General features: G+C 44.8%; 5 protein-coding genes and 1 non-coding gene across 6 annotated transcripts; 3 read left to right on the top strand and 3 right to left on the bottom strand.

The window, feature by feature from the left end:
- Positions 1-743: 743 nt before the first annotated feature.
- LHYA1_G001154 (uncharacterized protein) lies at positions 744-1,676 on the top strand (the record flags this gene model as incomplete). The annotated part of the gene is made up of 3 exons (XM_031146139.1): positions 744-866; positions 921-1,178; positions 1,284-1,676. The coding sequence occupies 3 exons, from the start codon at positions 744-746 to the stop codon at positions 1,674-1,676; spliced, it is 774 nt and encodes a 257-aa protein (XP_031009448.1).
- A 5,046-nt stretch (positions 1,677-6,722) lies between these two features.
- aflT_0 (Efflux pump) lies at positions 6,723-8,555 on the bottom strand (the record flags this gene model as incomplete). Its single annotated transcript, XM_031146138.1, has 3 exons — positions 6,723-7,803; positions 7,854-8,035; positions 8,097-8,555. 3 exons carry the CDS (start codon positions 8,553-8,555, stop codon positions 6,723-6,725), a joined length of 1,722 nt encoding a protein of 573 aa, XP_031009445.1.
- A 1,623-nt stretch (positions 8,556-10,178) lies between these two features.
- Positions 10,179-12,404, bottom strand: LHYA1_G001152 (uncharacterized protein; the record flags this gene model as incomplete). Its single annotated transcript, XM_031146137.1, has 2 exons — positions 10,179-12,007; positions 12,059-12,404. The coding sequence occupies 2 exons, from the start codon at positions 12,402-12,404 to the stop codon at positions 10,179-10,181; spliced, it is 2,175 nt and encodes a 724-aa protein (XP_031009446.1).
- A 701-nt stretch (positions 12,405-13,105) lies between these two features.
- On the bottom strand, positions 13,106-13,214 carry LHYA1_G001151. The gene has a single exon. It is a non-coding gene; the product is annotated as a tRNA-Gly (tRNA).
- A 1,883-nt stretch (positions 13,215-15,097) lies between these two features.
- Positions 15,098-16,062, top strand: CDO1_1 (Cysteine dioxygenase; the record flags this gene model as incomplete). The annotated part of the gene is made up of 5 exons (XM_031146136.1): positions 15,098-15,336; positions 15,425-15,575; positions 15,647-15,772; positions 15,830-15,887; positions 15,944-16,062. 5 exons carry the CDS (start codon positions 15,098-15,100, stop codon positions 16,060-16,062), a joined length of 693 nt encoding a protein of 230 aa, XP_031009444.1.
- A 5,951-nt stretch (positions 16,063-22,013) lies between these two features.
- HET-E1_12 (Vegetative incompatibility protein HET-E-1) lies at positions 22,014-23,039 on the top strand (the record flags this gene model as incomplete). Its single annotated transcript, XM_031146135.1, has 1 exon — positions 22,014-23,039. A coding segment is annotated over one exon (1,026 nt), but the record flags the coding sequence as incomplete, so codon positions are not given.
- Positions 23,040-23,068: the final 29 nt, after the last annotated feature.

Below are 23,068 nucleotides of genomic sequence, written 5' to 3'. Positions count from 1 at the left end.
GATACTTGTCTAGTACACTGAAATTTAGCGATACCCCGCTGAAAATACAGGGGTCTGTTGCTAACTTTCAGGGTTTTAGCTTTTAAGGTCATGGGTCTATAAGCGAATGCACTAGACTAGACTACTTCGTAGATTGGACTAGCTTTGTTAACTTTTTATTTATCTGATTTTAATATAATTAAGTTTTACTAAAATTAGATAAAATATTAAACTATTAAAAAAGAATTTATAAATAAAAAAGTAATAAAGAAATATAAATTTAATACTAGAATTAGCTTTTTTAAAAGAAGATCTAAAAGTAGATAAAGTATATATATTAGTATATAAAAGAGATTATTGAATTAAGAGATAAGAATAAGTATAAAAAAAGAGAAAAAAAGAAATAAGAGAAAATAATAATAAGATAAAAGTAATAGATCTCCCTTTTACCTCTCTAATTACGCGAGAACCTCCTATAGCGCTTAGATAAAGCCTATAATTTAATGCTTATGCTCTAAAACTATAGGGGACTAAGATTATAGCGCTCTATAGAGCATAGATCTGCTTGAGGCCCTGTATATTCAGGACTTTTTCCCGCAACCTCCGTACATCCGTTTGCATTCGTTTTGCGTTTGTCGCGTGAAGTTACACCGCTCTTAGGGTACTTAAGTTGAACACCGCCTAGCTAGCACTATCATTCGTGGTCCATATCTTCTTCGGTCTTGGAAGAACTGTCTTCGGTATCATACTCTTACAACTCCGTAATGACGGCACCCACTCTGGTTCTCGTTGGTGGCGGATGGCACGTTCCTGCCAGCTACTCGAAGCTCAGCAATGCTCTCAAAGAAGCTGGTTACGACGTTCATGTTCCACGTCATCCATCTACGGTACGCTTTATCCGGCATCGATTCATGTTTAAACCGGCACTAATGAGGTCGTAGGATGAAGCTCGACCCCCGATCAACGACCTAGCTACAGATACAGAGGCACTCCGCAAATATGTTGGTGATCTAGTTGAGGAGGGCCGTACTGTTGTCGTCGCCATGCACTCATACGGGGGACAAGTCGGAACAAATGCGCTCTGGGATATGGACTTGAAGACCCGGGCGCGCCAGAATTTGTCAGGAGGTATCTCCCGTCTGATTTATATGTGTGCCTTCGCTCTCCCAGAAGGTGGTTCGATGATACAGAAAGTGGAGGTGAGAAATACACTTACTTATTAGGCTTTTTTAACAGCTTATATCTTTTTTCATTGTCCATTTAGCAATTATCAAGATCTTCTTCTGACTGACTTTGATACTTAGGAGATGGGCGATGGGTATCTTATGCCGATTGCATTTGACTTCGCGGATGATGGATCAGTTGTACCAAGAGATCCCCAGACTATTTTGATCGGCCCTAGTGACGACGAGGAAGTTGACCCTTACCTAGCAACTCTTGTTCGTTGGAATGGGAAGTGTATGCATGACAGTATTACTCATTGCGCCTGGAGACATATCCCAGTCACTTATCTCTCGACAACTCAAGATTTCACGATTCCAGTTCATTATCAGGAGTCGATGGTAGATGTTATACGGGGCCAAGGGGTGGAAGTACAGGCAATTCAAATTGAATCTGGTCACTGTCCTAATCTGACAAAGACGAATGAAGTAGTCGATGCCATTAATAACGCCATTGGATGGACACCGACCAAGTAACCTGTTCTCATGAATGTTGTTGGTTGAATGTTAGGGATAATTCGCCAAAGCAAGCTTAGTTCCCATTCAAGAGCATTTCCATCCCCTGCTGACTTCTTAACATGTATTGAAATCGAGTCTAATATCAACCTGTCTGAAGTTTAAAATCGGGTTCCTCTGATTCTCAGACTGTCCTGTATGGGAAAATCCACTAGTGCAGTAAGAAGTTTACAAATAAAAACATACAGATCTTGAAACTACAGATTGGTTTTTTTTTTTCGGAAAGAAATTTAATAATAAAGCTATATTAGCTAAATATAATAGAGCTTTTAGTTTTACCAGCCTTACTTATGTTATGAATCTCATGTTGTGAATCTCGTATTAAGCCGAGGGTTCCAGCTGAACCAGTGCGCATTAAGCCGCAATCGAGCTGCTTGGTGAGCCTTTTTTGGCTAGCTACATCTGCATAATATGCACTTCAAGTTTCTCTACTTATACGAGAGCGGTTGAAATGGCGAGCACTTTGCATTGCATAAAGCATTAATGCCCAACGCGACCAAGCTGCTTAAAATCATCTTACTTTCTATACTAATCACCAATATTCTATATTAACCTGTATTACCAATAGAAACTTTATTGGCTCAATCGGTTAAATCGACTGACCTTATTTTTCAATTGCTTTTATCGAGATATATATGCTTATCTATTCTTCGATTAGCTGTCTCGCGACTGTATCAGGCCACGGTCTTATATAAGCCGGAAGCAAAACCTGTATTTCTTCGTCTTCTGCTATCCGGATAAAAGAGCGCATAAAGTGGCTTTTACTCCGCCTCCTAAGTCCATTTAGTACTCTAACCTATTATTTTATATGTAATACTAAAACAAAATTTAAATAGGAGTTAAAATATTTTTTATATTATAGATATTCTTAATAGGTTTTTAAGAAATGTTTTTAAAATTAGTTGAATATATAAAACATAAAGATTTGCGTTTTTAGAGGAAAGTATAAATAATAGCTAAGCGATGCGATCTTTGTCTTAAATAGCAAAAAGATACTTTAATAGATTATTACTTGTTAATGCTTGCTATAACTATTGATCAATTGTATCTATAATAGTTATAGTAGTCGATTGCAGATAGAGGTACTATAGTAAAGTAAGTGGAAATGGTATTAAACTAAAAAACAAGAAAAGGTTTAGTCTTATTACACCACAAATTATATTACCAGGCTTTGTAGAGTTTTTGGTTTTTAAGACCCGTTATATACGAGGCCACGTCCTGCTTAATTAAAAAACTTGTACGCCTATAGGACTATGTTGGAGTATACGGTAAGCGGCTTTTTCCCAACTACAACCCATCGTGTAAACGCCCAATATGCCCCGTCTCTGGTCTCTTTCGCTACTTTGGGCAACAAGTCTCTTAGCTGTTCTCGTACATGCTCATTCTGGGTCTGTTCTGCTATTAATTCGTGGATCAGAAGACTACACTCATGCATCGCAAGCGCGAGATGTGATGGTGCTTCGCGTACGTCTGGCTGAACATTTTCAAAGCCTTGTTTGCTGAAGATCGCTGGCAGATTCGGGACCCATGTTGGTCTTAGACGTGGATCCTGCCTTTGTGAAACAGTCATAAGCTGCAGCTGAGCATCTGCCTTGACGCCTGGGTCTGTCTTCTCGATACGGAAGGACGTAATATCGAATTCTCCCCATTGCAGATAACCACCCGGCTCTGCAGTAATATTAGCCTGGAGATTACATGCAATTAGATTGATAATTGCAAGGTTTGACTTACTGAGAAGCTGAAATAGATTCCGAATCGCACGGTCTATTTCTGCATCCTGCAAGACGAAGGCAAAGTTCCGAATATGAACGATATCATAGACCTCGGTGAGATCTTCGGGGACATCTGCCATTACATCCCAGTGTCGTATTGTGACATTCGTTGGCAAGCACTTCTTTGGTGGGATCGCAGTGGAAGAAATATCCAAAGCATCCAAGCCGACTGAGTGTGGCAGGTGAGCACTCAAGTCGGTGAGCCAAATCCTGCGTGAATGTGAACCTCATGCTCCCTGTCAATGAAACAGGGTTTTCCTTACCCTGTACCGGATCCGACGTCAGCAATTCTCAATTTTCGATCTTCCAGTGGGATTTGAGGATGAGTGAGATATCCGAAAAGCGCAATCCATTGATAGTGCTGAAGGTTAATCCTGGCAAAAGTAAGTATTTTGAGGCGTGTGAAATAACAAATATTGTGGATTGCGACCCACCTGTTGTTGTCTAGAAAATCTCTAGTGAAAACGTAATTTGGAATGGTATTTGGCATCGTGTAAGAGTGTAGAGCGGGAAAAGTTGTACCTAGGTAGTTGGGGATCAGCGAGTATAACGGGACTGGTTGACACTAAGAGGCTTTTCACATTCGGAACTGTTGCATGGACTCCTCTCGCTTTATTTATACACCAGATTCCTAGAACACAGTAGCTTAAAAGCCGCGGCCACTTTTCCCCTGTTCTTTTTGGCTTGTGATATATTGCAAGGAGTCTAATATTCTGCAAGCAATCCCTTCTTGACTGCATTCACCGACCATAGCCCTTTGAGATCTGAGCAATTTCCGAGCACCTCACTTTCTCGTGGAGCTTACTATTTCAGCGGCGCGCAATTCTTTAAGATGCTTGGTGTTGATTTCCAGCTATACATTGCAGCGGTGTGCGGCGTCGTAGCTCACTTAGGATTCTTTAACCACGGAGAGATAGATTTAAAAGCGGCCAGAATTGCGGCCTTTCATGGTCTTGTTGCCCTCCTTGTTTTCGGTGAGAAACTGCTATTCCAGGGTATGGTAGCTCGGAGAGCAATCACTGAGAGCAGTGCCATTGCTGCTGTATACCTGGTATCTTTGTTTTCCAGCATAATCAGTTACAGGCTCATATTTTCCCCACTACGACATGTTCCAGGACCTTTGGAGCTCGCCCTCACTAAATTGACTCACGTCTGGTATATGGCAAAGTATCAGAATAGCCTCTTTCTATATGATCTTTCTCTTCAATATGGCCCGGTTGTACGGACAGGTGAGTCGAGATTCCATCGCATTCCTTATCGTAATTCGAGATTGTCTTGAGGGTCTGACGCATGTTTCCTTTGCTGCTACAAATTCAAACAGTTTCCGTACGAACCCTTTCATCTTCGATTGTAACACTTTTTGACAACACTTGGATTCCGTCTAATGACTAATTGACTGATGATCTATAGGCCCCAACGAGGTCACGCTGTTTGGAACAGATGCTTATTATCAGGTCAATGGGCCCGACTCCAAATGTGGCCGAGCTCAGTATTATGACTTGCTTCATCCTTTGGTCTCTTTGGACACGATTAGAGATCCCAATTTTCACGCGCAGAAGCGAAAAGTATGGGAGCAAGCTTTTAGCATACGATGTAAATCGTTCCTTTCCTTTCCTCTCTTGTTGAACTTGATGACTTCCTAGAGAAAGAGAACAGTATCTAATGCCAGGGTTCCAGCCCTTGATAAAGCCGAATCCATAATTTATGAGAAGGCAGACCAATTGGTCGATCGACTTTGTGACTCGGAAGGAAACCCCCTCAACGTTACAGCTTGGCTTGAATACTTCACATTCGATACAATGGGAGCATTTGCGCTATCGATAGACTTCAAAAATCTCACTAAAGGCGAACATCCTATCCTCAGTCTGTATCGCATGGCACACCGCCGACTCGGGCCATTTGGAGCCGCTCCATGGGTAAAGCATCTCTTGATGGGGATTCCTTACATTGAGCGTATGAAATATTATCGGATGTTCATGAACTGGGCAAACACTGAGGTGGAGAGAAACATCGAGGCAAGGGGACCCAGCACAGCACGTCCCAGTCTCGGCTAACATCTTAATGTGCGTTCAGATGTTCAACCAGTCCGGCGAAAGAAATCTTATGGGATTTCTCCTAGAAGACGCAAAAGCCAGAGGTGGTATTCAATCAAATTGGAATTTACTCGTAGGGGATTTTGTTTTGGTGATAGTGGCAGGCAGGTGAGAGATAATCCTGAAATATGCTCGGAATCGGCCGAGTTGAAAACTAAGAGTTCCATGCAGCGACCCTGTGAGACAGGTTCTAACCAACCTTCTATACTATCTCATATGTCACCCACAACACTTGCAACAAGTTCAGGCTGAGTTAACGAACACCAACATCCGAGATCACAAATCCCTCCTCAAACTTGTGCACTTCAACGCTTGCATTTACGAGACAATCCGCTTGAATCCGCCTGTGCCATCTGCAGGTCTTCGCATGGCTCCATGTGGGGGCTTGACAGTCGGCGATACTTTTATCCCTGAGGGTACGACAGTAGTAGTTCCTCAGTATAGTCTTATGAGGGGTAAGTCACACGGGTTTTGCAGCTCGAAGTGAGAGAACCAGTAGAGAATGGAAGCTAAATTGATATCACCAGATGAGAGTAATTTCCAAAAGGCGAACGAATGGATTCCCGAGCGATTTAGTACAAAGCCTGAGATGATATATGATAAACGCGCTTTTGTGCCATGGACTACAGGTATGTCTATGTCACGTTCCGAATAACCTTTTTCCGACGTCAGAGCGGCAATATATTGTCCAAAGCGAGCGAGGAAGTCAGTATTAACAGAATTTTAGCAAGATATATGTGCCTTGGAAAGAACCTGAGTTTGATGGAAGTCCGTGTGGTGGCGGCTTTGTTGCTTACTACTTTCGATATTGAATTTGCTCCCGGTGAAAACGGTGTTAATATGTTTACAGAAGCTTGTGATTACTTCACTACAACTCCTGGACCGTTGCTTCTTAGTTTACACAGGCGAGAGAGATTTTAGCTTTCTACGATTGTTTAAGGAAGTGACCTACAATGTAGCTGATACGCAGAAATTTTATATCAGATTGAAACTAAAATAATGATGCTCTTAAACTTGTTTTCAAAGCGGATAATACAGTAATTTGAAGTGTAGTCCAAATGCCCCCCCCCCCCCCCCCCCTTCGTACAATTCTGTGCTCTTCCTCAAGACTCCCTAGGTTGAGCCTTAACGCGTATTGTCGCTCACGTCTCTTTTGGCACTTGGGTGTTTGCTCCCTCCTGCGCGCCATTGCCAGCTCCTGACGAGTGCACGTTTTTCCACTCCATTCCAACTGCTCCAAGCACACTTACACACGCGATTATCAAGGCTATCTGAAATGTATCGACCAAAGCATGATTGTAAGCACTCACTGTTTGCTGCACGAACGCTGGAGGTACCCCTGTTCGCAGTTGTGTAGCTCCCAGCTGAACCACAGATTTAGGATCCTCGGCAGGTATGTCTAAAGCCCCAATATACTTGACAAGTTTGTTGTTGAGCACATTATCACTTATGCTAGCAAAAAGAGCTCCTCCAAACAGCTGCGCAAAGAAAGTTATTGACACCCCTTGGGCAACATCTTGCAACGGAAGAACAATTGGGGCTGCAATTTGAGGTACTTGAATCGCAAAACCGCAACCCAAGCCGAAGATGATTTGATATCCAATCCATTTTCCTGGATCGCTGTTAGGAGCAAGTGTTGTGAGAAGTCCTGCCCCAATCGAAGTAAGAACCACATTGGCGTAGACGAAGGGCATGTAGTATCCAAATTTCGTGGTCAGCCCCCCAGAGAGCGCAATCCCAAGAGTCATACTTAATACCAGTGGAATGAGCCTAACACCAGACTCCCAGGGATCTACCCCTTTGATCGCCTGAAACCACACCGGCAGGAAGTATGTCATGATAATGAAACCGCCACCCATAAATATCGCAAATACAGAACTAGCAGCTATAGTTCGCTGGCTTGCAATATGAAGGGGTACGGTTGCTTTGTCTCCCATCCAGTATTGGACACCCATGAATGTAACGAATAGGATTCCGAACACGACAAAAAGAGCGATGATACGTCCGTCGTCCCAATTGTATGTAGTGCCTCCCCATTTCAGAGCCAGGAGGAGGCATATGATACTCGGTACGAAAAGGATCGTGCCGATGGGGTCCAGATACCAGATGACTTCCAGAAGACCAGATTTTCCTCCATTCTGAGCCGAGGAGTTTTTAGACTTCAATAGTAGTATGATTATAATGGCACTAATGCCCCCGAGAGGCAGGTTTATGTAAAAACACCTGCTCGACTTGTCAGTCATATTCTTGCACAAACGATTGAATTGTCGGACCAGCGCCACGTAACCTTAAAGGTAAATGCACCTCCAATTAAAGGACCAAGAACTGAGCCCAAGCCGTACGTGCCACCGACGATGCCAGTGTACGCGGGTCGTTTGTAAACAGGACAGGAATGTGCGATAATCACAAAACTACCAGAGAACAGGCCTGCAGCACCAAAACCTGCAATGGCCCGCTGTGTTCATAAGTGTCAGGAGTAGATCATTGACAAAAGCAGGATTCAGCGGGAAACGTACCCCGACTATCAGTGCAGAAGAACTGGGAGAGGCTCCACAAAGTGCTGAGCCAACTTCGAAAATTAGTAATGCCACAAGAAACACAGTCTTGACATTGAAACTAGCGTAGAGTTTGCCGTAGAAAAGCTGGAAAGCCGATATGGTGAGAAGATATGCTGATCCGTACCAGCCTATGTCCTGAAGGGCATGGAATTCATCCGTGATGCGAGGAATTGCTGTTGAGATAATAGCGTTGTCCAAGCCAACACAAAAGACAGCTAGACACAGTGCCGCAATAATGCCACCAAGCCTACTACCCACAGGGTAGCCATTCCCTGCGACAGTAGACACATTCTCTGGCTCTGAAGTTTGGTTGGGTAGCTCGAGAGAATGGTGTATTGATTTTTCGTCAATTTCGGCCGCGTTCTGCGAAGTAGCCTCGGTGGCAGATGCCCGTTCCGACGGCATTTCGACAGCCATCATGTTAATATCCACTTGCACCAAGAGAAAAGTAAGTTCAATTTTCAAAACAAAGATGCCACAAGTTAAGAGGATGAAATCTGGATATTCCGCTTGTCCAATCGTCGTGAGAGAACAGATGCCGGAAAACACGAACCACGGTACGCTGGTACGGACAGTCGTAGCGTCAGGAGAGCGGCAAAGTACGGAGTATAGTTGCCGTAGGAGTATTACTACTTGCATTAAAATAGTTGGTGATTCATTTTCCTGGCGAGAAGTGCATGCAGATGTAAAGCTACGCTCCATCCCTGCACACGAGGAAGTGTGACTGTTCTAAAGGTTGCAACCATATTTGTCGGCAAGAGGAACCGCCGATGTCGTGTTACCACATCCTGACCAAACGAACTACGAATAGTTATTGGTTGGGTGTACAGCATAATTGGTACAATTTGAGGGATAATCTCGGAAGCCTCTGTAAGCATACCTGGGTGGTCGCTATTTGTCTTTTCTGACCCGGTATCGGTACCATGCATCTGACTAGCGAGGCTTGCTCTTGTAAAATTGAACGTAGCTGTATGAGATGTAGTACATAACGTATTAACGTCAGCCTGAGAGAATTCAGAATCGGTCGTAGAGTGTTTCCTGAATCTCATCTATGATTGTTATTTATGACATATTGTATGTTGAGATTTCCCTATAATTGAAGTAGAGATCGCAAGGTTGAAAGATGCAGATGGGAATAGGTGACTATTTTGCTTAGTCAATCCCGCTATCCTCCAACCTACAATGCGGACCCGTCAACACCGACTTAATAGTCGGTATCCCCTCTCCAACATGAGTTCCAGCTTGCCTGGGGTGAATATTACCATCGCGTTGTACGATATAGAAGGGGTTGTACGATTTGCCAAGATGTTGACTAGCGTTGACTTTTGGGGGAGGATCGTAACGATAGGGCGCGATGCCTGGGAATGTGTTGTCAGTGGGTCCAACTATTACACAAGATAACCAGAGTCAGAATCAGAACCAGCAAGTTATTTAGGTTTGATATATGTCGTGACTAGGTGCGGAGTAATCAAGGGGAACGGGAATGCGGATGGGAATAGGAACATGACATACACCAGTCTGCCCAGACTAGTCTCTCGCTCTCGTACTCGTACCACGTAGTTGAGCGACTAGGATAAAACTGCATAGCTTTCCGTAAATGCGTGAGAATGTCATGAAACAGATTCCGTTCTTCTCTCGGTTCTCTGTGGGAGTTTTCTATACGAGCTTTGGCTACTAGTTCAGGGAGGATAGAAAGGTAGGAAGACATTTTTGAGATTTAGGTTAACGCTTTGTGTATGTATTGATTGTTACAGGATATAGTAGTATTAAAATTGAAGGAAAGCTGTTGATACACACTTTGAAACCCTTATACTAAGTAGGTAACAGTATTAACTGGTAAGTCAATGACTGATAACTTCTGCCCCAGGGTTCCATTCACAGATTTTTACCTTGGTGGATAAATCAGGTTTCACAATTAACTTTAAGCTATCGCTATGTTTGAAAAGAGTTACTGAAGTCGCTGAGAGTATGTGCAATGTGGTTGTGTGGCGAGTACAGCAAGGGGAAAGCAAAGAGTCGAAGGCATGCACAAATCCAAATTCATATTAGTGTGACAAGAGCAATTGGTGCATCTTCCCACCATCCTGCGCCTCTTCTGTGAACCAACAACCCAAGTCTTCTATATGTTGGTCCATCGTCAACTTTCCGAAGCACAAGTGCATATGCTCCCAATAGCTGGCTTGATGATTCTTCAGACTCAAGCTTCTCTTTCCGAGTAAGATGCTGAGAGGGATGTTGGCCCATCCAGTCTCTATCTGAGAGCGTGAAATGGCCAAGCAGTAGACAAAATACGGCATCACCATGGCTTATATCTGTAATGCGCTGTTTGATATCAAAACAATCGGGAGAAATCCGGACAGACTCTCCTTCAAACCTTACCCATGTTTCATACGTTTCGCTCATCTTCTCTTTGATTTTTATCAGACTCTGCTCATGGGCGCTACCCTTTCGCATCTGATCTATTATGGAAGAATCATCTTGTTCAGTCACAAGTAAAGTGGCTTCGATAAGCGGTGCCTGAATGCTCAGTTGTACCACTCCACAGATTCCGAAAGGGCTGATTGTACTCTGCGATTTATGGAAGCTTTGGATCCGGCATCTCAAATCTGGCACGAAGCCACGTGTCTGGACAAGACCGTATGTAACATAAGGAGCGTCTTGACTATTATTCCATATAGAAGCCCAAGACCATGATGGCGCACTGGGATGAGCATCTCGGAAAGTAGGATGTCGATTTCCATAATATGGTCCATCGATTTGCCAGCAAAGCGCCCTGGGAAGATCTTGAGACCATAAGCCTGCTAGATACTCAGAAGATTGCAAGCGTTGAGCAACTCGAGAGGCAAGACCAGACAATGCAGGAAGACGATCCATTTGCTTTGTAAGCTTTAACGTGCAGTACTCAGTAACGAATTCCAGCCAGGTCTCCAAGACTTGTGGGTCAGTCATCTCAGGTGAAGTTATTGAAGAATACATCATCTTCAGCTGGTCGACTTTACGTTGTTCTAGCAGGCCATCAGGGTCGCCCCATTTATGGTTCTGTAATCTTGAGCATTCACAAGATATTCCGGAGGCGCATTCCCAGATGAGCTCTTCGGCATGAAAATGTAGGGTTCTTGGGGAGAGTAGTCGCTCTTGAAAAACCCATGCTCGGCTTAAGAGAGGGGAAAGATCTTCCATAGTGTTTGCATAGTCCATTGTCCGCGTGAAGTGATCATGTGCAACATGTAAAGCATGCCGATAGAAAATCTTGTAGTTGCCTTCGGTTTCGTCACTAGGTTCAATCGCCACGTCTTCGCCCACATTAAGTTCGGTTTGGTTGAGAGTATCTAGCGACCATCTCTCCCCAAAGCATCCTTCTTTACCACTGCTTGAATGTGTAGCAGCAAGATTGAGCTGAGACGACATATAAACTTGCGCCATCTTTGCCGACTCAACTTCCCAATCCAATTTATCGTCTTGAATGATGCAGAGAGAATCGATCCATAAGTAACGAATACCTAAGCCTCGAGTTATTTGTACAGCGTGACGAAATGTCTTTGAAAGCTGAGACAATTTTACTCCAGCTTTTCTGTCTTGAAGTGTACCGGTAGTCGTAGTAATAATCTGTTCCTTCCCCCAGCAATGACTCAATGTCATATAGCAACCTCTGTCGGAATCTTTTGTCTCGTGCAGATAGACAATATCCGTATCAATCTGGCCAACATCCAAAACACGAGTTGGAAGTTTTGACTCAGTAGGCTGACCACACGAATGGTGCTTTTCACTGCATTCTTTCAACCATTCAGTTGCAAGAGCTAGACACTCACTTATTTCTAGTTCGCTGGAGACTGGTCGAGCAATACCAAACGCAGGAATCAACCCGCAATCTTTACCAATAATAAATTAGCATTCGAATTTCCAATGGAAGGCAACCATACCATCTATGGATACTGTATAGAATTCTATAGTTGTTTCATAACCGACGTTGGCCAGAATAACCCGGAGACTATGGTCCCTTCGAAGGTCAATGTGAAGAAGCGTCTCGTCAAGCAAGATTTGGTCCCCATTCTCGGATTCTGCACCCTCGTCCCATAGTTCTTGCATATTTTCCAACCCTACGCATAGGATTTTACATGCTAGGCAATCGCCTGTCTCTGCGGAGCGCTTCAGTTCTGAGAATGGCACATTGAGTCGATGCTCGTCAAGAAGGCTAGGAGGTGATTTTTCTGGGCACCGATCGGGATCGAGATTGAAACACACCGGGCACACGAATACGGATTCCATCTTGCGCTTGTATGGCCTTAGATCATACAGCTACGAATGCGAATGTAGTTGAGAGTGAGCTTCATGCATTTGCAACGTGTGACTCACCTCCTACATATTGTTGCGAGGTGCAGGACGTGCATGTGCGCTAATCCCAACCGGGTCCAACTAGACCCCCTTTCTCTGATTGCTAAGCATAATTTAGATCATCACATATATTCCACTCTATAGCCTCATAGCGGATTGCACTCAAATTACGTCCGCTATATTCTATACTATCACTCCTTTATTTTGCATGCCTCTAATACATATTATTGCGTTTGAGGCATGTACTTAAAGAAGCAGGAATAAGGAATTTATAGATTATCACCCTTTATTTTAATTCTTTACGTCTATAAAATCATTCGGTGATTTAGCTTAAGAGATAAACAGGGTATTATCATAAGCTTATCATTCCTTGCAAGTAAGGAACACTATACTCTAGGCATCAGACTTGTACCTCATAACCTTATATGTTTTGACTAAATAACATCGTATATTATCAAGCTTGCTGATTGTGACAGACTCTGTCTATATGTAGGCGACCTTATAATTATATCTAGGGAACCAATAAGAACAAGTGAAAACCTAGAATCCATTCTTATCACTAGCTAGTAGTAATAAGTGATCATCCTTGTAATATATGTACTAGCTAAGAGCCAAAAAAAAAGATTCTTTTATATTGCGTTCGCCGGGAATCGAACCCGGGGCCCATCGATACATAAACTATACTAGCTTGGAAAGCTATTTAGCTAATGGCAACGATGGATTTTACCACTAAACCACAAACGCTTGGGTGTTTTTGTTGTAGTGAGTTTGCTTATGTTGAAAGTTACGAGTACTTGACAAATTATTATAGGATGAAAGTAAGGAAAGCTTAAAGAGGGACTACCGATTACTAGTACTTCAACCAAAGAAATAGCAAGCTGTAGCCAACGCAATTGGTAGTATAAGATCTACACTAATCCGTGCAAAAAAATATAACAATTTACTGAAAATAAGACTGTCAGGATATGTATGCATAAGTGATCACCTACCTCCTATAATACCAACAAAGACAGAGCTGCGCAAATTGGGAACTAAACGGAACTTGGAAAGTAAACATCCATGAGAATACTATACTTTAACTTTGAAGATGATACTCACAGCTTTCCAGATCTCGTGATCGATTTCTCACGTGCCATCTCACCATGGCACGCTCTCGCACGCAATCGCCCCTAACGCGCTAAAAGCAAGCTAGGCGAATGAGCAGAGCAGCATATGAGGGTTCTCTTCCCCCTTTGAACTTCCTTCCCTCTACACAGTTCATATCCTCTGATCACAGTATTCCTTTTCCTCAGAAGTTTGTGGAATTTTTTCTCGTTGTTTCGTCGTTCTTTTGCGCCCTTGAAGTTGAGGGTTTTTCCAAAATGACAAGTGTGAACTTTTTCTCAGCCAATGGGAGGAGTCTGAGTGGACTCTTGTGTATACGGAAGGGCAGAGGTGCTGGGTTGGCAGGAGAGCGAGGGCAACGCAATTTGGAGTGACGCTACTCCGGCGAGAGGGATGCGACGGATGCATTGTGATCGGCGAAGTGCTGCGATCTTCTGATTGAATGGTCTTGAATGTTTTTTGTTCAATCGAAGGTGGGTTTCTCCTATTTTTCGCTAAGCATTTGTTATACTTTGTTTTAGGTTTCAATATGAACCTTTTCCTTCTACCTTGCTGCTACCTACTTTATAAAGTTTATTGGATTGTTTCAACTATACTGTCTGTTATAGACACTGAAAATTTTACGGTTACGATGGCTTGGCTTGGTGTGGTACATATGGTGCCCTTTTTTTTTCTTCGCGTGTGAGGGTGTATTGACCAATAGATAAGGCTCCTGGCGGTCATCCATCCCACTATCGCCTGTTGGAAGACCCCGCCCGATGCAACCCGGACAGATCCTTCGAGAAACTTTACGAATTGCAGCGACAGAAGGAGACACGATACGGAGACGAGATCAGGAGCCGTGGTGATGCATGGAATCGAGTTGTTTATTACGAATTCTGAGGAGTATGAGCGAACGAAGATGGCACGCCGTACGCCGATCGTATCGGTACCTGCGGGAGAACGAATTGGAAGGCGTGGGGCTACGGTAACTGGTACCGTCGAAACCTAAAATTGTCCGATGCTATCTGTCCTGAGCCTGGTACGAAGCATCAGGATAACAGAACTCAGGGGAACATCGATTACTCGAAGAGGTTAGGAAGAGGCACTGGTGGCCTTGGGCAACTGCAGTGGGACGATTCACCTCGGGGACACTTATTTCAGGGATTGCTGGAAAGCAAGAATCCACCTGAACTGCGCAGGTTAGATCTTACGTTTAACAATAGCATTTTACCGCTTAGAGAATTCGCACACAGCATACCTGATTTTTGCTGCTTCCCTCGTTTTCTGTTCTTTCCTTTCCTTCCCCACTTCCGAATATCAATCAATTCCCCTCAACACCACCGCACGACACCATACCACAACACCATACCGATAGTTACAATGAGCTCCTTCAAATCAGCAGCGTCTCGTGCACTGCGATCCAAGCTTCTAGCCCAGAACCCCCGCCTTTTTGACAAAGCCAAACGCAGCGTCGGTCTCGCAGCAACCACCCGCAGCGAACCCAACTTCCCAACGCCCTTCCTCTCACCAGGCAAGCTCATATGAGCCATTTTCTGACTGCATCTTATGCTCATTACCTCTTAGATTTCCATTCCCCCAGTATTGCGACCCCTTTACCCCGCGTCTTGCCCACGACACGTCCTCGAGAACAGAATGAAAATGATTTTGATGGTCTGATCGCCAACCTCACCCAAACCCTCACTACAACCCTCTCTCCCACTCCAACACTACCTGTGCTGCACCAACTGATGAAATCTTACACTTCCAATCCTGCCCACTGGTAAGTCGACCGACCATACGTCCTCCAACCATCTACAGACCCATCGCTCACTTCCTTTCCCTTGCATTCGCTAACCTCCAGTCCCAAGGTCGAAATTCGCACACATCGACCCCTCGAAACAATACACCCGCAACCTAGTTCACTCCGTGCCCGGCGTCTTCAACCTCCTCCTCCTAGTCTGGAACCCGGGAAAAGAAAGCCCAGCGCATGATCATGCAAATGCGCACTGTCTGATGAAGGTATTTATCTCACCGCCCTTCCCTTCCCTCCCCTAAAATCCATCTTGATTCCTAATAATGAATGGAAATAGATCCTGAAAGGCAACCTAATAGAATCACGCTTCGCTATCCCCTCTCGACCAGGTGAACAGGGACCGCTGGTGCAGACAGCGAGGAAGGAGTTTGGCTTGGATCAGGTTACGTATATGGCTGATGTTGTATGTTATGTTTTTCTTTGACGCTTGTTTACTTGCACTTGCTGATGCGATTGGTAGCTTGGGCTTCATGCCATTTCGAACCCGCATCCCACTGAGCACGCCATGTCTCTGCATTGTAAGTTTAATATTCAGATCCTTGCAGTTGAGGGGGACATAGCTGATTATTTGTAGTGTACACGCCGCCTAATGCTGCTCTGAGAGGGTGTCATGTATATGATATGCATAATGGGGAAGTGAGACACGTGAGGCAGGATACGTATGATTCTGTTGGAGGAAGAGTCGGGAAATGAATCATCGTTACATGCATGGAGATGGTAATAATCGACTTTTTGGACGGAGCTCAGACCCGTGACGCTCAGCCGGGACTGGCGTTGCTTGCAGGCGTTTAGCATTTATATAGTACAGCGTCATGAATTCAACGGTCAACGTATTCTTTGTGGTACGTTCCTTGGTCGTTTCAAGCATGGAGACAGACCTTTATTTGTACTCTCCATCTTCGCGTCTATCTCTCGGTCCGAATTTTCGGGCTCACTCCACCTTACCGTTCCTCGTCATCGCTCTTTCCCACACAACCTTCCCTTCACACTATGTGCGAGTGCCATATTCCTGTACAAAATCCCCGTCGCCCTCCCACTCTCCTCCTCTATTCTTCATCCTTGGACATTCATATCCATATCAATAATAAGATTCACGCCATCCTCCATCTTATAATAATGCGATTCTCTCTGCTCCCCCACACTTGCTAAGTCAAGATGATACTTCATCAGACGTGAGTGCCGCTTTTTTCTAGCTAGCATAAAGATCATAGGGGTCTTATAGAGAGGACCGTAAAACACCATAGGAGATAATAGGCGCTCAAGGGGTTCATTTAGGTGGCATCCTCACGGTTCGTCTCTCCCTTGACTTATGCAGTTTCCTGCAAATATAGGGAGTATGAACCCTTTCTCAATTGAAATATGAGCTAAAATCAAACTACAGTACAATCACGCATGATTTCACATCACCTCCCTTAAAATCGCCTCGCTATCCGCAATAACCCCTTCTAATCCGCGTATCTCGTCCCTCAACTTCCTCCTCCGCCTCCGATCTTCCATACTCTCCGCCGCAATCCTCTCCACCTCCCTATCCGGCAAACCGTCCACGAATGAATCTGAGAAAACGTCCATCGTCTCCTCGATGAACAGCTGGTTCAGTCCGTTCTTGCAGACAGAGTTGACGTAGTGTTGGACGGAGGTGCTGTAATACGCTTTCAGGATGTCGTGGAGTTCATAGACGATTTGCCGCTCGTGAGTTATTATATCGCGGAATGCGGATTGATTGGTTTTTGCGAAATCGGTAAGTGGTTTGGGGGGTCTCGGAGTCGCTTCGGCGGCAGCAGATGAACTGCTTCCAAAAAGACCGTCACTGGAGCCTCGAGCTCCAGAGGCACTTGATGTTGTGTTGGCAGTCTTGAAGCCCATGCCAGCACTTTGTGAGCTTCCAAATCCACCACCAAACGTACCTGTGGGCTTCATGGTTGGTCCGGAATCAAAAGGGCTTGTGGTGGTGGTATTGCTTGAAATGCTTCCAAACAGACCAGTTGAATGGTTTCGTTTGGTGCTATTTGATGGGTCGCCAAATATATTACTTGAAGTAGTAGGCCTCGTTGTCGTATTACTGCTACCTGGTGAGCTGCCAAAATTTGTTGCTGCTGTTGAACCAGTATCATCAGTTGCCGTGCCTCTAAAGGGGCTACCCCCCGAACTAAGTCCAAATGTTGTTGAGCCACTAAATAGACCACCCGAAGTAGGCTTTGATGACGAGCTCGAACCACCACTTTTTGTTTTTCCAAACAAACTCTCGGTGTTTGGTCTTGAATCTGAGTGCAACCCTCCAAAGATCCTATCAGCAAATGTCGACGTCTTGGTATCCTGAGACTCATCCTCAAGCCTCGAAATAGCGCTCATGAGTCGAACGCACGAGCCTCACGAATATCACTCAAAAACTGGGGTTCACTTGCAACAACTTGCAGGCTATTTTGCTCATCTTTAATCAAATCGAGACAAAAGTCCATCAATGTCCCCAATTTCGCTTCCACTGCTGAGAGGATAAGCTTTTCAAGTTCAGCAGATACCTGTTTGTTATAGCAAGCGCATTGAAGGCAGGAGACCACAACAGCATTGAACTCCACTCGGGCTTCCTCAACGAACCATCTTGTAATCTCGGCCCAATTTGCGGTCTGATCTACGAAGAGTTGCTCAAGGAGGGGATATGGCAGGGTGCCTGGAAGGAAACGAGACTTCGTCGACTGATAACGATTGTTGATCCATGTATATGTGCTTTTTGTCGATTTGACATCTGTCCTACATGCTGCTTTGTCTGAGTCTTCGTCTTTGTCTGGTTTGGGTGTTTTGAATCGCCAAATTGCCCCATCATCAAGTTTATCTCGCAAGTGCTGCTTTTTGAGCAAAGCCAGCCTCACGTGCAGACCTCCACGACTTGAATGTATATCATAAATTCGATTATTCGAAAGGAATTCGTGCTTCGGAAATTGGTAGGCGGACACAACCGACTTGAGATATGTGCGCTGCTGGGACAACACACCTCGAGGCTTTCCTAGATTTTCCAATTTCGCTCGCGTGGAACCAAGTTTCAAACGTGTTTGTTCATTGAGGGCGCGAAATTCAGTTCGGATATGGGAGCAAAAGACCCTGCTGAGTCCCCTGCGTAATTCGTTGATCCCCATTCGACTTGGATCGAGGCCTGTGACACTCGGAGTCCATTCCTTTTCCTCGAATAGTCTGCCTTCTTTTTCTCTGGCCACTTCGAGTGAGACATCCGCTCTTGCCTCGGAAGCTAGCCGATTCTTTACCATGTACCACCCATGCTTCAGCACGCGCTCTTGGTTCTTGGCTCTTTTGATAGCCTAATATCGTTAGTTATGATTAATGTTCTTGCTAGTCATACAAACAGATTCATAAGCATCTATGTCTTTCTCCGGGGTAGGAATAAGATCACACTTTGTCATGACACCAATTGTTCTCTCTCCAGCGGGATCCACATCATCCACGAAGCTGAAGATCTTTTGATGTATGGTCTCTTGGGTTGCATCCATGACCGCACTGTAGTCAATCGTTAGCCTTTCTCAAAGCATGACTCTGTATTCTGGTGACGACTTTACACAACGATAGTTCTTTTCTCTGCCACAAGATCTTCCACGAGATTTTCAATCTCTTCCACAGACTTAGCGTCATGATCTTTGTTCCCAGCTGAACTTGGTGTTAGCTTATGGCCAAATATGAATATTGTGTGGAACCTACACTGGAACAAGCCTGGAGTATCAACGAAACTCAAGCTCTTGAAGTCTGGGCCCCTCATTTCAATCTGAAGTGTATGACTTGATATGTGTTTCGATGCCGGCATATCAGGTGCCATATCTGACCCCTGATCTCCCGCAAATACAGGTGGGGGGACGCCGAAAACTAACGAAGCCTCACGGGCTATTAGTTTTACGATTGCCTTGCCTGAGAAAGTCATTCTGGAATCCCACTCACTCCACGAAGTAAATCTTTGAACTCTACCTGAGTCATAGGTTTCGTATACAACTTGCGCATTATTTCCACGTCGACGTTTGTCAGCCGGCCATTGCTGCGGCTTGGAACAATGCTCGAAGTTATTTGAAACTTGTCGGGATCTTCAATGAGGTTGATTTCGATCGGGAATCTTGTCCCCATTCCTTTGGTTATTGGTACAGGCAGTCCTGTCAGATTTTCAAGCAAGCTTGATTTTCCCGAACTTTGAGCTCCGGCAATGACAAGCTGGAATTTTGCGTCAGTCATGATTTCCAGATCAGGGCACCGAATATTCCTCAATTACCCTTGGGAGCTCAATTTCCGCAACTCCGAGCTGCTTGTACTTATCGATTATGCGCATGTACTTTAGCGTTTCTTTGTTGTAGAATACATTCTTATCCGCAGAAACCGTTTCGGAAGAATGAGGCTCAGGCGAAGGTGGTGCCGGCTCGGAGACTTCTGGATTTGGGTTGGGGGGATGCACTGTAGGGACATCGAAGTATGTTTCTTCTGCTTTGGTTGAAGTGGTCTCTTCTTGGCTTGGAGCTTGTAAAGAGGCTTCTGGAGAATCCACGTTGGGGGAAGCGGGTTTGGTTTCAAGTAGTGAGTCCGTCTTCGCAGAAGACGATTCTGACTTGATACCAGAGAATGAAAAGGGATTTTCATCGCCGCTAGATGACGAGATCATGACTTCGGGCATTCAAAGGCGCCTCTAAAAGGTAGTCGGAACTATATATTCTTGATTGAGGAAACAGAAATAAAAGGTAAGTTCGATTTGTAAAGTGACAGACACAGATATGTAAATTTCAAACGGATGGAAGAAAAACATGCGATTTTCAGCAACCGTCGCCCCTTTAAACCCAAAGTGCTATGCTACGCTATTCACGGCCCAGCTACTGCACGCAGCCTCAGCCGCAATATATAAAGCATCGCGATTGGAAGGTACAAAGCCATAAATGCAACGTCCACTGTGTTGGTGTTTCGCAAGCTCAAATCCCTGCTAAAAGTTGTAAGCTATAGAGTATCGTAGCGAGACGTTGGCGAATAGGTGGAGGCGTGGAGCCGTGCGTGCATGCGTAGCTAATTAAACACATTTACTATATCCCTTATAGCGTTACATTGTGTTGGTATCACCGGATCCCGCGGTAAGTCACTTTGCACTAGCTAGTAAAAGGTAGTCATAATCCACTACACAGCCTCCCAAACAAATCTAATAGAGATAAACAAATAGAGCCTAGAAATATTCACGTGCTTCAAAGCTCCTTTTCCTCCTGCAAGAACTTTTTGATGTTGCTCATAAATTGGAGTGCAATGCCTGGCGGTACCTTGAAAGTTTTACCATCAGGTCGGCGACGACTTTTAGGTGCTGCAGAATAGTGTTCAGTTCTAGGAATCAATCCATTGCAACCTGATTTGCAATCTGCAGCGCGTTTCTCCATCTATCGCTATCGACTGGTGTCAAGCCCTAGTTACAGTACTCCTTGCTTACAGTGATTGGCTCTGCAGCGATGAAGATCGTAGAGTCGGCTCCAGAGACCCACATCAGCGGCTCTTTGAAGCTTTTGAACCTCCGTAGCGCTTTTCTTCTTTTTCTTGCCCTTTATTATTATAGAATCACCACTCCCTTCTTTGTAAACAAACTCTATGCTAAAGGTTATCTGCCTCCCTTTACGAAATAAGTCACCAAGACCTTCCAGGTGCTCGTAAACCATCTGCCAATTAATCTGTAGCTTAGGGAATCATTTCGACAGGCCGCGCTAACAGCTCCGCTTAATAGATATCTCGACAATCGTTTCTTCGCATATATATATATCCCCAGAAAACCGGTCTTCATCTTATAGAAGGCTTTCAAGTCGTGGCTAGAAGTTAACGTTTCAAAAATCGCTCGGAGCTAGGACGAGATCGGGATCTATGTCGGAAATAATAAACCTAGCTCTGATATTTTCACGCTGGGAGATCTTCCACCGAAAGTCATAGTGGATACGTACAGGGTTATTCTTGTCATATTGCTTGTCTACTTCCCAACCACTTAGTCGGAGAAGTGGTAATGCACGTTCTAAGCCTGTTTGGTCGGCTCGTTTAGCGGCCTCGCTGGCTGTTTCAGCAGCAGTGCCGGCCCTAGGGCTGTCCAAAGTCGAAACTTCGAGATTTGACGCCTAATTGCCGCTCAGCTAGTCAAAGTCGGTGGTTTCCATGTTGGCATGCCATCCGAGTCGACAAAGGCGGAGGCAAAAGTGAAAGATCGTTGCCACTGTTCATGCAAAAGAACAAGTAGCCACTTTATTAGAATTTCTACGGGCTTCTACGGGCTTCTATAAGAGGCCCCTCTATCTGCTAATTTTGTGACATAACCAAAAGCACAAAAAAGACTCCAAACATCTTTCTATAATCGGAATGTCAAGATGTACTGTACAGCGCAATTGATGTGCCGTCCATCAAAAACAGGGGATGACCAGTCACCGGCTATATCAGCGCCACGCCATTCGTCGCTACCATATGCGCCGGCGATCATCTCCAAGCTCTCAGCTGGAGTCTCAGCCTCAAACCTTTTATCAACCTCTTCATTTCAGACCCATCTCCACCATCCCAACCTTCGGCTAGATTATGTGGATCGCGACCTACGTACTTCCGCCTATAACCCTTGCTACATCAAATAGCAGCCGTGCAGACCATCTACCACTCAGGCCAATATGCGTCTTCTTAAGCTAGAAGCAAATGGGGAATTTAGCCTCACGAACGATATCACCCAACCTACAACCCCTTATGCGATACTCTCACACACCTGGGGAGGAGATAATGAAGAGGTCACCTTCGAGGACCTGATGGATGGCTCTGGGAAGACGAAAAACGGATACAGAAAGCTTCAATTCTGTGGACAGCAGGCCGCTCGTGATGGCTTACAATACTTCTGGGTGGACACTTGCTGCATCAACAAATCGAGGGATAGTGAGCTTTCGGAAGCTATCAATTCCATGTTTCGCTGGTATCGCGAAGCGGCTATATGCTATGTGTACCTTGCAGATGTTTGGACAAAAGATACAACAGACCCGTCTTTGAAGCCATGGGAAGCAGCTTTTAAGAAAAGTCGATGGTTTACCCGTGGTTGGACACTTCAGGAGCTTATCGCGCCGCCATTAGTGGAGTTCTTCTCCTTGAATGGCAACCGACTTGGTGATAAGAAATCTTTAGAGGTGCTGCTGTACCAGATAACAGGGATTCCTGTTCTCGCTCTTCGAGGCAAGCCTCTTTCTGATTTTAGCTTCGATGTGCGAGTATCATGGGCACGGAATCGGGACACTAAGCGTGAAGAAGACCTCTCTTATTCCCTGCTAGGCATCCTTGATATCTCAATACCAGTTATCTATGGTGAGGGGAAGAAGAACGCATTCCGTAGGTTAAAGCGCGAATGGAAATACTATATCGACGAACGCTCACAGGGTACTCCGAGATATGTCAAGCGGCTATGCGCACTGCAGCAGACGCTCAAAGGGCACAGCGACAAGGTCTACTTAGTAGCCTTCTCTCCTGACTCGAGGCTACTAGCTTCGGCATCAAATGATCAGACGGTGCGGCTCTGGGACGCAGCCACTGGCGCGCTACAGCAGAGATTCAAGGGGCATCGCGATATATTTTGCTTAGTATCCTTCTCGCCTAACTCGAGGCTACTAGCATTGGCATCAGTTGATAAGACGGTACAGCTCTGGGATGTGGCCACTGGTGCACTGCAGCAGACGCTCAAAGTGCA

Source organism: Lachnellula hyalina (assembly GCF_007821495.1).
Source record: "Lachnellula hyalina strain CBS 185.66 chromosome Unknown contig00005, whole genome shotgun sequence".
NCBI lineage: Eukaryota > Fungi > Ascomycota > Leotiomycetes > Helotiales > Lachnaceae > Lachnellula > Lachnellula hyalina.
This window is presented reverse-complemented; position numbering and strand designations above follow the sequence as displayed.